Source organism: Peromyscus californicus, unplaced genomic scaffold (assembly GCF_007827085.1).
Source record: "Peromyscus californicus insignis strain IS unplaced genomic scaffold, ASM782708v3 Scaffold_12__1_contigs__length_115047231, whole genome shotgun sequence".
Lineage (NCBI taxonomy): Eukaryota > Metazoa > Chordata > Mammalia > Rodentia > Cricetidae > Peromyscus > Peromyscus californicus.
Genome location: NW_026294413.1, coordinates 88,265,498 through 88,281,649, shown reverse-complemented (window position 1 = coordinate 88,281,649; position 16,152 = coordinate 88,265,498). Strand labels below are relative to the sequence as shown.

The 16,152-nt window shown below is 43.8% G+C and overlaps 1 protein-coding gene across 2 annotated transcripts in view; it reads right to left on the bottom strand.

Moving 5' to 3' along the window:
* Cacna2d3 (calcium voltage-gated channel auxiliary subunit alpha2delta 3) overlaps positions 1-16,152 on the bottom strand; it is an 844,638-nt gene that overhangs the window by 214,836 nt on the left and 613,650 nt on the right. Inside the window, exon 14 of one of the 2 annotated variants that reach the window (XM_052733778.1) lies at positions 10,343-10,360. The exons of the other annotated variant lie outside the window; for it this stretch is intronic. Coding sequence (XP_052589738.1) covers positions 10,343-10,360 — 18 coding nt within the window. The remainder of the gene's footprint in view (positions 1-10,342; positions 10,361-16,152) is intronic. 2 annotated transcript variants of the gene reach the window in all.

Genomic DNA, 16,152 nt, shown 5'->3' with positions numbered 1-16,152 from the left:
GGAGGGTGAGGACGTAGCCATAGCCTTAGTTTCTGGAGATCAAATACAAATCATTCTGCCCCCAGAATCCTTTTCTTAGGGCTGTAAAATGTCATGTTTTGCCTTCAGGAGCTTAAAACACAGCAAAAGAGACATATGGTGATATATTGTGTACTCTAATAAACTTGCCTGAGGATCAGAGAACAAAGTCAGCCACTAGATTAGACATAGAGACCAGATTAAGGTAGTATATACCCTTAATCCTATAACCCGGGAGCCAGAGATCCATCTAGATCTCTGTGAGTTAAAGGCCACACTGGAAACAGAGCCAGGCAGTGGTGGCACACACCTTTAATCCCAGTACTGGGAAGCACAAAAGCCTTTCATCCCAGGATGTGACAGCAGGGAGGAGAAAGGTATATAAGGCGTGAGGAAACGGGAACTAAAGCAGTTCAGCTGAGACCCTTTCGGGTGAGGACTCAGAAGCTTCCAGTCTGAGGAAACAGGATTGGCTGAGGAGTTGGCAAGGTGAGGCTGGCTGTGGCTTGCTCTGCTTCTCTGATCTTTCAGCTTTCACCCCAATATTTGACTCTGGGTTTTTTATTATAAGACCATTAGAAATTCGAACAACAGAAACAAGAGCCCTTAAGAGCTCTTGAAATAGGGAGCAGAATTATCAACAAAGCACCTAGCGTAGTGCATGGTACCCCTGCCATGTGCAGCTAACCCCACAAGGACCATCCCAGGTTATGGAGAGAAGCTTTCAGGTCCCTTCTAAACTCACTCATTACTCCAGTGAATTTGAACTTGGCCTCTCCATTTGAGCCACATTAAAAAAAAAGAATAGTTTTCCTTTGTTCTATGACAGAGCACCATGGGTCTCAGAGCTAACCATGGTTCAGGAAACAACTGGTGCAGTTAATGATGACTTCTGCCTCTTAACAGAGGTTGGAGCGATGGGAGCAATGGGGAAACAGTTGCTATGGAGAAGGGAACTGCAGAGGGAGGAGAGCTGTTGCAGTGATACCCAGCCTCCAAATCACCAAGTGCATCCCAGGCCTGGGCAGATAGGGGTGGGTGCAATCCAAGCAAAAAGTTCACAAGTCAGCAAGTGGTTCAAGTCTTTGAGTCATTTCTGGAAAAAGAAAATCCACGGCATGACATTAGTCCTTGCCTGACATTATTCTACCTCATGAAACTTGGTGGAGTCTTCTCCACATGCTCTGAGTAAATTGGGATGAGATAAACATCTAGCTTGTGTGTTTGAACTTCACAAGCCTGGCTTTACAGAATTGCACAACTGTCCCAGTTTCCCCCAAAGCATCATTTCAGTTGAATCCTTTGGCATGCCATCTGCTGCTCACCCATAGCCATTTTTTTTTTCTCATGGGAGGCTGGGCTACATATATCCATTACCTAGGGGCCTCAGGAGTGAAGAACATGACCAGGAAAATGATTGGGCAGCTAAACTGTGAGCAGACTTGATTGACAGGTGACTCAGTTTGTAATAAAACATGATGAATCATGTCAATACAAATTTTGGGTTTATTCTATATAAAAAATTACGCCAAAAGAAGTGGCTAGGCTCTGCCTATGGGTGAATAATAGTCAGTGCCTTCTCTGCAATCACTGTGGCCTGTTAGGTTTATCTGTCATATAAGAAATACCCTCCTATGAGGACCAGTGAAGGTAGGTTAAAATAATTGGTAGTACATACATACTGACTTGATGGAAACTGTCAAATACGGTCTTTAAATCAACCACTGAGCACTATTGATTTTGATTTGCCTCCATACAAGAACGGCCTTTGCATATTCTCTCCCTAATGCAAAGTCAAAAAGTCCACTCCTTCCTCAAGTCCATATAATGTTATGGCTTAGTCATTTCATTACGACACTCCCTATAGTGGTCCTTTAAATGGCACATCTCCCATGACTTGATCAACCAAAAAGTTTGCGATTCATAAACCACTTTTCCAGAAAATACAGCTAGTGCATTATGTGATTCAAAGTCTATCAGCACACAGAAGGGACTTCACACAGTAATCCTGTTATTTGAGTTCAAATTTCAACGGAGCCAATAAAAACAGCTCTCAAAATTGCATCTGGGAGCAAGGAGGCCAGAGTCCTAGGCATCTGGAGATGTCCTATCGAGTTTGCCCTATTGGTGACAGCGTGACATTGCCATCATGTCCCTGCCCCAAGTCACAGTTAGTCTCTCTGCTTTCCTTTCTACACAGAAGAAAAGGCTGCTTGCATTTCTGCATGGTGGTAAGCTCAACTGAAATGAAACAACTGTGAAAAGTGACATCGTGCACACTCAGATGTTCTCTGACTATCCAAGGAAAAGGCATTTTCTCTAGTTGAACAGAGGTGGCTTTACTCCTCACCCCCAGAGGGTCATAGTTCATCACTGGGCTGGATGTAAATAAAGAGAAAACATTTGCATTTCTTAAATACATGAGCATTCCTGAAATTAGGCTTTGATTTTTTTTAGATACTTCCAAAACTTCCAAAGGCCAAGTTGGGGATCAAAAAGTCTTGAGATATTACAGATTTCGAAATCAATTCTTGGTTCAGGTGTATACTTAACTAGTTCTAGAGCTTATCTTAAAAAAAATCACCAAGTTACAATGAACAAGGTAGAGTGTAACTGGAGTTATCTGTAATGCTACAACTCCTGCAGAGGTCAGCTATACATCTAACATCTAATGGAATCCTTGGGGAGCTGGGCCCTGGGCAAGAGCTATGCACACACCGCAGAAAGTCCTATAGACTGTTATTAACTCAACCTATCCTGTTCCGGCAATGAGAGAGATACTGTGTTCTGGACCCAAGGAAAGATGTTTCAGGCTTTAACTGCACCTCCCACAGACTGGGAACTTGTATCTTGAAGCACAAGGCAGAGTGTCCACCTCTGCAGCAAGAGTGCACGTGTCTCATGGTGAGCACAGGAAGAACTACAGTATCAATTCATTTCCCAAGCAAGCTCAACTTTATTTCCACACCTTTCAGCCAAACAGCTCTTCTTCTCCCTCTCCCAGGCATAAACCAGGTACATGGGAAACAGAGAGGGGAGGGGAATGACCCCCAGAGTGTAATCACACCCCTGTCATTGTTAAATGTCTCTAGGCTCAGCTCAGTCTTCCTTAAGCATCCACTATGGACCAGGCCTTAGACTGTCTTCGTAAATGTTCTTTCCAGCCAGAAGGGAAGATTACTAACAAATACAGGTACATCCAGAATTGTCCCAGACAATCGCTGCTCATAACCCTTCTGAGTCTAGCTATATCTACCATGAAACATTGTATCTTCAGTTTGGGATTCCCACTGTTCCCTTTTCTTCTGACAAAAGCTAAATTCAATAAATATTAGGTTAACCTTTGTTGGTCTTATCCCATCTAATGTATTATAAATAATTCAGGGGCTGGGGAGATGGTTCGGTGGGTAAGAGCACTTGTTCTGCAAGCATGAGGACCTGAGCATGTGCCTGAAACCCCTGAGTTTGGTGGGCAGAGACAGGAGGATCGGGGAGCTCACTGGTCAATCAGGCCAGGTTCATTAGCAACTCTGTCTCAAGAGAGTAAGGCAGTAGAAAGCAAGAAGTCAACAATCAGCATCTGCCTCTACAAGTGCTACATCTCCTCTCTCTCCCTCTCTGTCTGCCTCTCTGTCTCTGTCACACTCTCTCTGTCTCTCTCTCTCTTTCTCTCTCTCTATATATATATCTCAAACACACACACACATACACACCACATACACATGCCAAAAAGTAAAATAGTTAGTGTATTAGTATGAATATAATTAGTACCTCATAAACATAGTGTTTACTGTGTAAGATTAAAAACATACAAATAGATTAAGGGGAAAACAAATAAATCCCTGTTTTCCTGCCACCAGGAAATAGCCATTATTAACCTTTTAATCTAATTTTCAATACTCTTAGTATCCCATCTTTGGGAAGTTTAATGACTTTGTAGCTATTTTTCTATTTTTGAATGTTTTTGGCTCTTCTTTTCCTTGTTATAAATAAAATTGTAAGTCATGGACAAGTTTAAGTTAGAATCTGAAAAAAAAGCTTATTGGATCATTGCATGCAAATATAAAATATTTTTGACACACATTGGCAATATTTGAATGTACAATACTCAATTGCTTTTTAATTTGAATCTGTAAAAAAACTCTGTATTTTTTATTTTGATTCTCAAAGTAGTACATAAACACTTCAAATGCTCACATAAATATGAAAATAGTTTAAAATCACAAGTAGACACATGGTATTCAGTTGTCTAGCCCTGACGAATAATTTACTCTCAGTGAGAAATGAAATAGCAGTTGGGTATGGTAGCACAGGACCATAATCTCCTCTAGGCCATGATCAAGGCCAGCCTGAGCTAGAGAGAAAGATCCTGTCTCAAAATAAGAGATTTTAAAAAGGGGGCTGGAGCTGTAGTTGAGCTCAGTGTTAGAAGGCTTGCCTAACACATCTAGGGCCCTGGGTGGATGGGAGGAGAGAAGATATGGTTGTTCTGGGTTTTGTGGGGTTTAATTTTGGCTTTGGTTTTGGTTTTTGTCTTGTTGGTTGGGGTTTTGTGGACAGTCTTGTTTTCTAGGCTGGGCAGCCTAGAACTTGTAGCCATCCTTCTGTCTCGGCCTCCCAGATGCTAGGACTACAGAAGTATTCAACTGTGCCTAGTAGGAAATGATCAACTTTGACTCCGAGTGTCATGCATGATTAGTATGCTATCGGCCACGGCCACAGAAAAGATGTCAGCCCAGATGCACTCAAATGTGAAGTTTGTGATGCTCTCCTCCTCTTCAGTGGCAGTGATGCCTGTGTGGGCTACTATGGACACACACAGAATGATGACAGGGACCAAAATATCAGTGACCACCTTGGCTGAATACCATATGGTCACTCAGACTTCTATGGTGTCCATCGCAGTGGCCACAGGACAAGATGACTGCGTCTACTCCGTTTCTACTTCACTGGTCTTACTCACAAGCCAGATCCTGTAACAGACTAGTCCACTGGGCTACTTGTCTTCCTTTAGACTGAGTTATGGCCCTATAAAATAGGAAATGATTTGGAGAGGAACAGGGTTATCAAAATCAATAAATATTCACATGAAAAGCGAGAAGAGGAAGAAGTCAGAAACAAAGGGAAGGAGTTAACCACCTCCCCACCATGCCCGTTCCTGCATCTGCATGGCTTGCAAGCAGCTGCAATGGGCACTGAACTCACAGACCTTCATGCAGTTCGACCAAACAGCAACTTGGTGAACTTTCTATGTTCTATAATAGTTAATTCAACAGTTCAATGTACAGACTCTAAAAGTGGTACAGAAGGACAAACAATGTCCTGCAATCACTGAGAGTCAATTACAGTGAGGTAGGAGGTGGGCCATATTCTACCCCCCACCAAGTGTGTGCTTAAAGGACAAGATGAGTAAAGGAATAAGGGAGGGGGAGGGAAGGAGGGAGGAAGGAAAGGAGAGGAGGAAGGGAGGGAAGGAGGGAGGGAAGGGGGAAGATCAGCAGGCTTGCTTTAGATAATTGAACACTCCCATGTATTTTCCTGAAACATTATAAGAACCCCTTTAGATAAATGAGCGCTTCCATTTATTCCCCCCAAATATAATATAAGTACACAAAAGAAAGTGCAAATGGATTCGGGCTCCATTTACCTTGGGGTGTGCAGAGATTAATAAAACAGTTTATCCTGAGAGAAAGACCCAAACCGGACCTCCATTTAAGCAGTTAATTATGCGGCCCCTCATACAAGTTAAGCAGCACAGAATATCACAGCAGGCACAGAACAACAGATCCTGAACCCTGCTGTGTCTGTTCAAGAAGGCAAGTTAAGCTATTCCTAACAGGGAACAAAACACAGGGTCGGACCATTAAACTGGGATCATTTTGCCGTACTGTGCAGCCCTGAATGCATCAATTGCTGTTCCAAACAGGATTAGAGATGTGATTTGCTTTAACTATGATTGGGAGAAAAATGCATACTCCTTCTCAGCATTCTCAGGCTGACATTAACCAATACACTGCCAGGCAAGACAGAGCACCCGGGAAACTGTCAAGGAATGGGTTTTTGGCAAATTCTCAAGCTATATAAATGAAGCGTCAAAGGTATTAGTGTCTGGACAAGGTAACCCACATAAATGGCCAAGTTTAGGTACATCTGACTAGACATTCATGATCATGATACATTAATTAAATCAACCACACAGTGACCAACTGCTGTGCAGTTCCTACAGCCAGAACCTGGCAGAATCAAAGGGCATTCAGTCCAGCAGTCTGAATGGGCATTTGGAAACAGCTTTGGCTGCGTTCATTGTGTGATCAGTATAAAAAGAAAACCCTTGTCTATTTTTTTTTCCAGGAGTAGAAAAGTACTGTGTAAAAGAAAAAAAAGTTCTCCAATGCAACCCTAGCTTGTGTGGATCTGTTTCCCCAGAGTTCCCCTGGGGAAATGGGCTCAGTTTCGACCAGTGGGATAAGACCCATGGGATGGAAGGTGTGAGATGTACAAAGCTCCAAGAATTCACGGATTATATATTTGTTAAAAGGTCAACATCCTTTGGGTTTATCAACAGCTGTTGTCACCCCAATGTTATATCAAGGGTTGAAATTTATAAAGCCAAAAATTAGCTTGGAGATCCTTACCAGCTACAGGGAAAAAAAATTCTTTTATCCAATTCCTGTTCCGAAAAACTGTTATGATAGTCTAGAAGAGGCATGTTGGAAGGCATATTGGAAGACCCTCAATGTTGACATCATGAAAATCATAACTTAGGAGTGACCATAATTAATGTCTGCTACATTAAACACAAGAAGGACACCCAAATGGGACATTTTTAGTTGTAGAAAAGCCAAGAGATTAAAATAAGCGTGTTTACAGAGACATAACCATTTATAGAGAAAACAGTTGTAGATAACACCGAGCCACATTCTAACAAAACCAGTACAAATGTAGATGCCTTATGGTCCAATGCATGTGCTCATGACCTCATCGGACAAGAGGGCCAAAGGCACAGTGGCTGGGTTGCTTCCCTTCACCCACAGAACAACAAACCTCTGGGATTGCAAAGAACTCACTATAACCATGTCTGCAATGGCAAAATCAATGGGTAATGTCAAGAGTACCTGAAAGGCATCTCTCAAAAGAGTGAACCCTGAACCTTTGCTTTGTTGGCATTTCAGACTCCATTTCTAACTATATGAAGCAGGTATATCCCAGAAATGCAGAGTAGCTAACGAGGGGCTGGGAGCGCTGTATGCCTGGTGGGTTCTTTAGTCATTTCTATCTATCCATTAGGCTTGAGTCGGGACCACACACCATATGCAGGATCCCAGACCACCACTTTGCACAAAATGCTCCCTTGACGAGCTTTGGGGTGTCGGGGACCACATGGAACACCTATTCGAACTCAACATGCCTTAAGTGTCTTGTATATGTAGTTCTGTGCTAGACAGAGATAGAGAAATCACACATGTAGCCAAACTGGAGAAGCAGTCTGATATTCTCATTAAGTAATGATGAGCCGTGGGAGCCCAGAGAGCTTTGGTAACTTGCCCACTGTCATAGATGGATGAAGCCTAGGAAGAAAACCAGCGCATCCCTTCACTGGTCCAGCTACAAGCCAGGACATCTGAAAGGAGCAGAGGCTTATGAGAACCTCTTCTTTCCAGCAAAGGTGTCAGTGATGTCATTCTAGGGGAAGGGAGGAAAATGAACAGGGGGAGAACGGTAACATATGGTTAGAGAGGATGCCCCAGTCAATGGGACACTCCCCTCTAAATCCTGCAGCCCAGATAACTGAGGTTTAGACACAAAGTGTTTCTCCAGAGCTGCGTTTTTAACAGAAACTGTCGCCGGAATTATGAAAGTATTTGAAATAGAGTTATTCGTGTGGTTTTCAAGGTATGCATTGTAAGAATGGGATGCTAGCATCCGGCTGCTGCACAGGCCACAGCGCCTTGCAGCCATTCTTCCGGTTACAGATGCTCAGGCGCCCTACTGAGCCTCTACTCTGCCAGTGAATACTAGCAAACTTCCCTGGGCCAAGGTCTCCTCTTACCTGGGGAAGTGAGTTTACACAGAAGAGTTGCTGATGGCCACATTTCCGCCTCCTAACCCCTCTTCCTTGCCTCCTGCCTAGGAATCTGAGAGCCTGGCTGTAGGCTCGTGCAGTGATACCTCTCCCATGCCCAGAAAGGTGTCAGAGGAGATTTCACTCTGCCACATGGACTCTGATTCCTCTCTTCAGAGACCCTTCCATGCTGTCTTGTCTCTGTTGCTGGGGCCTCAACTCTCTTCAGAGCCCCCCCATCAAGCTGGTGCCTCTTTCTTTGTCTGTTAATGATCATTAACTTTTCTAATAAACTCCTCACTTGACAACATTCCATCTCAATGTTCCTCTTGGACCTCGCTGTACAAAACCTCTTAAGTACCTTCTCTCTATTTTAGTAGGGAAGAAAAGACAATAAACTTAGATGAGGAGGCAGAACTCTTCCCTGTTAGCTAGACAGGGCTCCAGGAGAAGGCCTTTGGACTGTCTGCCATCTGCTGGAGACAGGGGAAGAACTCAACACGCAACTCAGGAAGCTTCCTTGACTCGGTTCTATGATCACAGTAGCATGGTCCCTCTTGGGGAGTATGCGGTGAGAGCCAATAAATGATAGCAGAAGGGATGAACGCAATGATGTAAGCACTATGGAGGGTCACAGAACCCACAACCCCAGCAACGCTGTGCTTACTGTGGCCTGCCTTGGTGTGTTTGGACTTTGTTTAAAATTCCATGGCTGATAGCACCTCCAGTTCTGGAGGAATCTTCTACAAGAATGCCTTTGTATATGGACCAGTGGAACTGACTAAATGCCAGTGAGGTAAAATAAATCCATTTCTGATTTGTTGAGTCTCTTTCTAAAATAAGATTATTTTTTTTCAAAATGTGGGCAATTAAGGAAGCATGTCCTAGGAAAGACATCAAGCTTTCCAAACAATCTGGATTCCGACCATATATTTTCTCTGGAAGCTGTTGCTATCCTGGATTCCTTGAACTTTTAATGAAGTGTGCAGTCCGTCCTTGTGTGATGGCACTGAAGTGTAATCAAACATTGTCACGAGCCAAGTCACACTCTAGCATGTCTCGCCTTGTTTAAATATCTCAAATATATCTGAGTAATTGTGTAATGATTTCTAGACCTCTAGTTGTCCATATGGTCTGAACAGACTGTCTTTGACACAACAGTGAGCACTATCTGGATGAGGAGGACCCAAAGCATCCTGCTCTGACATGGGAGTCTCAGGAGGCTGCCTTAGTTTCATGCAGGCACCACACCTTAACTCTTGAAACGAAACTAACCCACATCTGGTCTCCAGAAGCTGCTGTCTCTTCCGGAAAGCTAGCTCATGTTTGGGAAATATATGAGAATAATGCAGCAGGCATGGCGTGACATATTTTTTAAATGCCACAAGTGTCCTTAGGATACAACCGCATGCCAAGGGGATAACAAGGCAAAGGCATCACTGAAACCACATGGAGTCTCTCTGGACAGAGGACATTCTAGGTGGTGGACGGAGATCATCTCCTATACACAATGGAGACCAGTGAAAGGGTCTAGCCCTTGGCTCGGACTGTGTTCTCATGTTCTCTGCAGATTATGGGCCATGGATGAAAAACTTTTGAGCTTTTATTTATTATTTTTATTTTATGTGAATGGGTGTTTGGCCCATGTGAGTATCCTGTGTGCCATATGCATGCAGTGCCAGAGGAAGCCAGAAGAGGGCATCATATTGCTGGGAACTGGCTATTTGTCCTCATGTAGGTTTTGAACCTGGGTCCTCTGGAAGAGTAACCAGTGCTTTTAGCCTCTGAGCAATTTCTCCAGCCCAGGAACTAGTTTTGTAATTAATGAAACACATGAAAATTTCAGAGCCAGTCAGGGGTCCAGAATTTAAATTTGGTCACTAGGCTTACAAATTATCTGCATTCATTATCTTTCTCCCCAAGAGATAAGTTATCCCAGGAAAGCCTGGAATGCTGTCTTTGAGCCCAACTTACTCTTGATCCACATTATTTGACAATTCATAAGAAAATGCTGAGGTATGGATTCATTCTTTAAGCCCTGACTGTGAGAGGGTTCTTCGGTAGGACTAGTGTGGTAGGAGCGGAGGTGGGTGGAACACTGGCTGAGGGACTCCGTGATCCTGTCCAGCTTTTGGCTTGGGAAGTCGCAGGAGGAGACCCTTTCACTGGTCATGAGCAGAGTCAAATGCACAGCACCACGGACATGCACGACGACGACAGTGAGTTGTGGGAACGACTCGGATGGGACAGAAAAGAGATTACCTTTTGAGCCTGAGGGAGCTGAAAGAGTTGGGAGAAAGACAAACAAAAAGAAAACAAAGTGTTATATACAGACTTCACCGTAAAACGTTATCGTGTTGCCACTGGCAACTGCAACAACCAAACCAAGAAGGAAAAGGAAGGAAACAAAATCAGTCTCAGGTCACTTTTCAAGTGTATGCCCTAGCGCCGATTACTCGGTGTGCTATCCAAATCTGCGGCACCAACAGACACTCTGGGAGTTCTGCAGCAGTCTTCTGCGCATCTCCACAACCAAAGCCATGTGGTACCCTCCTCAAAAGCTACGCCTGAAGTGCTTCTGTCCAAGATGGTCAAGGACACAGCTCCATGCCCAGCTCCTTCCTCACCCAGGCTACAGGCCCCATGGGCTGGGAGCTCTTACCAGAGGATCGGCTTTGGGGAGGTAGTGGTAGCGACTATACAAGGAGTGGAAAAAAGGATGAAGAGCTGTTGCCTTGAGTGGGTGGAGCCTAGGCATGCTGGAAAACTCTAAACTGCAGAATAACCCCTGTGCATAGGAAAACACATAAGAACCCACTACAGAGGCTCATACCCAGTCCATCGCTCAACAGAACCAAAGCAGAGGACTCCTGCTAGCCATAAAGGTAAGACTGTCAGAAGAATTTTCTGGTTTTTAAGGGCAATTTCCCTAGCTTTACAGTATATTGACTCTTCCCTTTAATGGTGGTTAAGGAAGCATAAAACAAATTTATACATGCAAAACAAAGCTTATATATGCAAAACAATGAAAAAATAGTCAACCCATAACATAAAACACAACAGCTTTGCCAATGGTACAAGTGAGGAACTAAAATTAATAGGTATGCCGAAAAAGATGAACCAAATGTATGAGCTGTATTTGTCTATTGTCCCATGACAAAACTCTGGTTTCATGTGACTGCACTGTGACTGCCATTTTATGTGTAGTGCTTTGAAAATCATGTTCCAAATCTGGGATGGGATTAACATTATCCCTGTAATCAATACTCTATCTAGGAATTACATTACTAGGAAGACACAACTTTTTATCACATAGACTAACATTTTTTCGAGTGTGAAATTGCCACCAGCCACTACAGTTAAGCCCTTTATCTATGTTATCCCATTAAATCTCAGTGAGCCAATGCTAAGTACCTCCAATTTACAGGTGAGAATAAAGTGGAAACTAGAGGTGTCCCATGGTTCATGAATTGTTGCTGGGGGCTTCACTGTCTTAATCCACAATGAATAAAGACCCTTAAGACTTGAATTATGCCTGCAGACCTTTACCATCTCTCTAGACTAAATCCAGAAGTTGTAAAAGATGCAAGATGATGCAATGAGACCTACCAGTCAGGGTCCCTACTTAGCATTCTGCCATTCTGCTTCTTTACACCTTGGGGAGGAGGTTGTCCTCTGTGTGCATGAAGATCAGGATTCCCATCAAACTCTCCCAACTCCCGGGCCCTAGCTCCTCCATGTGTAGATGAAGCCCAGGCAAAGTAGAAAGGATAAAACCAAATGACTTGGATTTGAGACATCTCTCCCCAGTGCAAATGAGAATGTTTACAGGAAGCACATGAGGAAACCCTTACCCCTCCATTTTCAACTCTTCTCCCAAACTGTTGTCCCTGTTTGAGAAGAGAAGAGCACAAGCATGTATCCTTCCTTCTCAGTGGGACTACAGCCATAAGAAAAGGAAGCTCACAAGAGTTCAGGGGAAAAAAAGTGTATCAGGAGGGGCTAGCAAGATGGCTCAGCAGGTAAAGGTGCCTGCTGCCAAGGCTGATGACTTGAGTTGATCCCCGGGACCCACTTGGTAGAAGGCAAAAACTACTTCTAGTAGTTGTCTTCTGACTTTTAGACACATAACACAGCCTACCTACCCACCCCATAGGCCCACACAAAACAAAGTAAGTATCAAACATCTTTCATTCAATGGGAAAGAAACTTGGGATGCAAACACTGTGCAGTGAAAAATCCGTTGCATTTGTGTTTTGCTGTGAAATGCAGAGGCCTGAGAGAATAACAAATAAAGATCCACAGGATGTCCCACGGAGACTTCAGAGTTTCCTAGCCACTGACAGGAGCTGCTTTCGCTTCTTTCATGAAGTTTCATTTGGGTTAGACAGGAAACAAAACTCCCAAAGAGTCACCCACTTAAGCATATGAAAAGAAATACTGGGAAGAAAATAAGAGACTAGGCCTTTGTGGTGATGTCCTCAGTTTAAGACTAGCCTCAAACTCTCCACAAAACATGAACTTTCCTCAAGAAATAACTCATGAGAACAAAGAGCAGCCTTCCCATTGGAGCATGGGGCTAACGTAAATTATAGCTTAGCGTGCTCTAAGCAGGTTGGCCCCCACGACCCAACTTTAGAATAGAACATGACAGATTTAGATCAACTCATCTGTAGCCACAGATGCTATGAATGGGAGTAGGCACCCCCAACCATCAGTCATCCAGCTTTCATGAGTAACATGCCAAGCCCAGAACTGGGAGCCAGAGTAGCGGGACACCAGGTTTACCTTAGTTTCTTCCTGGACATCCAAGGTCAATGCTATCTGGTCTTTGGTTACTAGGGATTAAAGAAAGGAAGTGGGGTGGTCAGAAGATGGTTGGAGGATGGGCTAGATCTTGGCTGGCCAGCAGGTTTAACTCAAGAACAACTCCGATTGCCTAGTTATCGACTGTCTGCAGGCAGCGTTGAGGAGGACTCTGATGTCTGAGGTCCATTGGAAAGAACAGCATGCTCCATTAGCAACCCATACTACAGGCTAAGATCAGGGAAATGGTCCTGTTAATGATGACTTCTTAAGGTCTCATTTTATTCTTTTCCTTTTAGTTCTGAGCAATTAATAATTGTCAGACAGGTTATCTGTTTTATACCTCTCTCCCCTGCGAGGTCCCCTTCAGGTAGTAGAGTGCCACCTAGCCTGTGTATACATCTGGCATGCTTGCTCCTGTGACTAGTACCTCTTTGTAAAATCGGAAGCCTTACCACTGGATATACCCAGGGTTGAAACCAGGGTGAGAAAACCTAAGAAAATTGCCTTTAATCTTCACTTCCCACCACTGAATGCTAACGCACCAAACTGGTGCCTTCCAAGAGACAGAGAAAGAATTTCTTCTAGGACAGACAGAAACCTCTTAGATTCTTGTACGACACATACATACTTCTGTACATGTGCCATAGTCTCCTTGCCTGTAAACATTTGTAAGACAAAACTGGAAGTATTTCTTTTTCATCGGGCCATGGGAGACTTGACTATCTTTCTACATTGTGGAGGATTTTTTCCCCACAAAGTCACCTCGCTGAGCATGGCTTGCTTTGGACCTACATATTACCAGGGAATTTGGGTGCAGGAAGGACACTGGAGGAGAGAAAGATGCAGATTGTGTCTATCAGGAGAGAAGGAAGGAGAAGGAGACGATGAAGAAGAGAGTGATAACAGTGACATTCTCCAGGGACCAGGTGCTTGGCTAAATGCCAGCTGAATCTCTTTTCCTCTTCATGTGGGTCAGATATTAATATCAGTTTCCATTCACAGAGTGGGAAGGATACAGGATTTAGAATAGTCAAGTCCTCCGCCAAGGTCACTGTTCTGGTTTCTACTCAGTCACTCTGATAAAAAGCCCTAACCAAAAGCAACTTAGGGGAGAGGAGGGCTTATTTCAGCTTACAGGTGAGAGTTCATCATTGATAGAAGTCAGATAAGAAACTCAAACAGAAACCTGAAGCAGAAGCTAAGGGGAAATGTTGCTGGCTGACTCACTCAGGGTCCAGTTTAACTAGTTCTCTTAGACAGCTCAGGTCTACCTGCCCAGGGAACGGCACCACCCACAATGGACTTGGTTCTCCTATCCTATGTCAATTAACAATCAAGAAAGCCCCCTACAGACATTTCCACGGGTCAATCTGATATGCGAAACCCCTCAAACAAGACTCCCTTCTCAGATGACACTAGGCTGTGTCAAGTGTATAACTGAAGTTAAATAGGACAGTCACCCAGCAAAAAAGTGTTCAAGTTCAGAGCCCAGTCTCCCCATCTCCACAGCCACCAGGTTCATAGCAGTGTCTTATGAATCAAACAGAACCAGTGCTAACCCAATTGCTTGATGACCTTGGGGACCTCATGCACCACGCCACATGACCATCAGCCATGTGAAGAAAGGGGAATGAGAAATCTTGGCCCCACTCCCTGTGACAGATTCTAGATGGAGTCCACCAAACTCTTCAGCATAGTTGTGTATTTGGGGTAGCATGATGGGTATTACATGCCTTCTACTGTCACAGAAATTCATACCTCCTCTTCCCTTATCCCAGAACCCTTCCTCATTTCCTATATCCCTGAGCCTGGGGAATACATATGCCTCCAGGTATTACATGATATTTTCTTCCAGGAGGAAGGAGATAGGATCATAAGGCCTGGGAAATAAACAACTCAAAAGGCTTAGGAAGTTCATGAAATTGACAAGATCCTCAAGTCTTCTCTCCAAAGTTATGGAAGTTGTAAAGAGTTGCTGGAGAGAACACACCTCTCTGACCCATCAAGCTGCCTCCAAGTCATACAGAGCGCTCCATGGGTACAGCTTTTGTGAGTCTTCGCCCATGCTAGGGCAGGCTTTTTGGTGATGCAGCTGCCTTTGTGTTACCCAGGATCTTGTAAGTAACTCCAATAAACTCATGAATTCTCCAAGTTGGAATCTAGTGCAATGGTTACTTAGGTCTGTCACCGGTTCCCCATCTGTCTCTCTAGGAAAAGTGATACACTGCCAATCATGTGTCACTGACTCAAGGAAGCTTTTCTAACCTCTCATATCCACCCTTTCACCATTTAACACTCTCCATTATCCACACTGCCAGTTGTAATATCTACCACTCTGTCTTTCAATTTTAGCAACAGAATTCCAAATTTTAGCCAGACTTTGTGACCCTAGTACAGATAGGCGTGGTTAAGTGAATTCAGCTGTGGCCAATAAGGTGCACCTTAATGTGTCTTTTAAAAGACTGGCTGGTGCCTTTAAGAGGATTTGTCCCATCCTATTCTCACAAAGGTAGATGTGATAGCTAGAGGCTTTATTGAGGATGGGAGCTTATGATAGGATGCTATGAACAGGAGTAATGATCTGATTATTATAGCTGTGGCATGCTAGCCACTATTCAAAGTGACTCGCTTCTGTTTGCTAACTAACAACTCACATAATCTTGTTAGACAATCTGTGTTATAACTCTGGTCAAAGGATGAAACCACAAGGTCACACAGATAAAGAACAACAAAGGCTGTCTGCTAGCTAGTTTTTTTGTTTTGTTTTGTTTTGTTTTGTTTTTTGTCAACTTGAGTTATCTGGGAAGAGGAACCTCTGTTTAGAAAATACCTCCATCCAGATTGCTTGTTGGCAAGTCTACAGGGCATTTTCTTGATTGATGGCAGCTGTTGGTAGAGCTAGCCCCCAGAGGCAGCACTACCTCTTGGCAGGGGGTCCAGAGTTGTGTGAGAAAGTCAGCTGAGTAAGCCATGATGAGCAATCCAGTAAGCAGCACTCTTCCAGGGCCTCTGCTCCAGTTTCTCCTTCCGGTTTCCTGCTTTGAGTTCCTGCCCTTACTTCCCTAAATGATGGACTGCTACCTCCAAGTATAAGCTGAAATAAACCCTCTCTCCCAAGTTGCTTTTGACCATAGTGTTTATCACAACAATAAAAGCCCTAAGACAGGCAGGTTCTGAGGTGGTCAATGAGGTAGTCACTGACTGATGGAGATGGGAACTGGGGGAGAGTTGAATCTGGATGTCACTGGTGGAAGAGGAAGGCC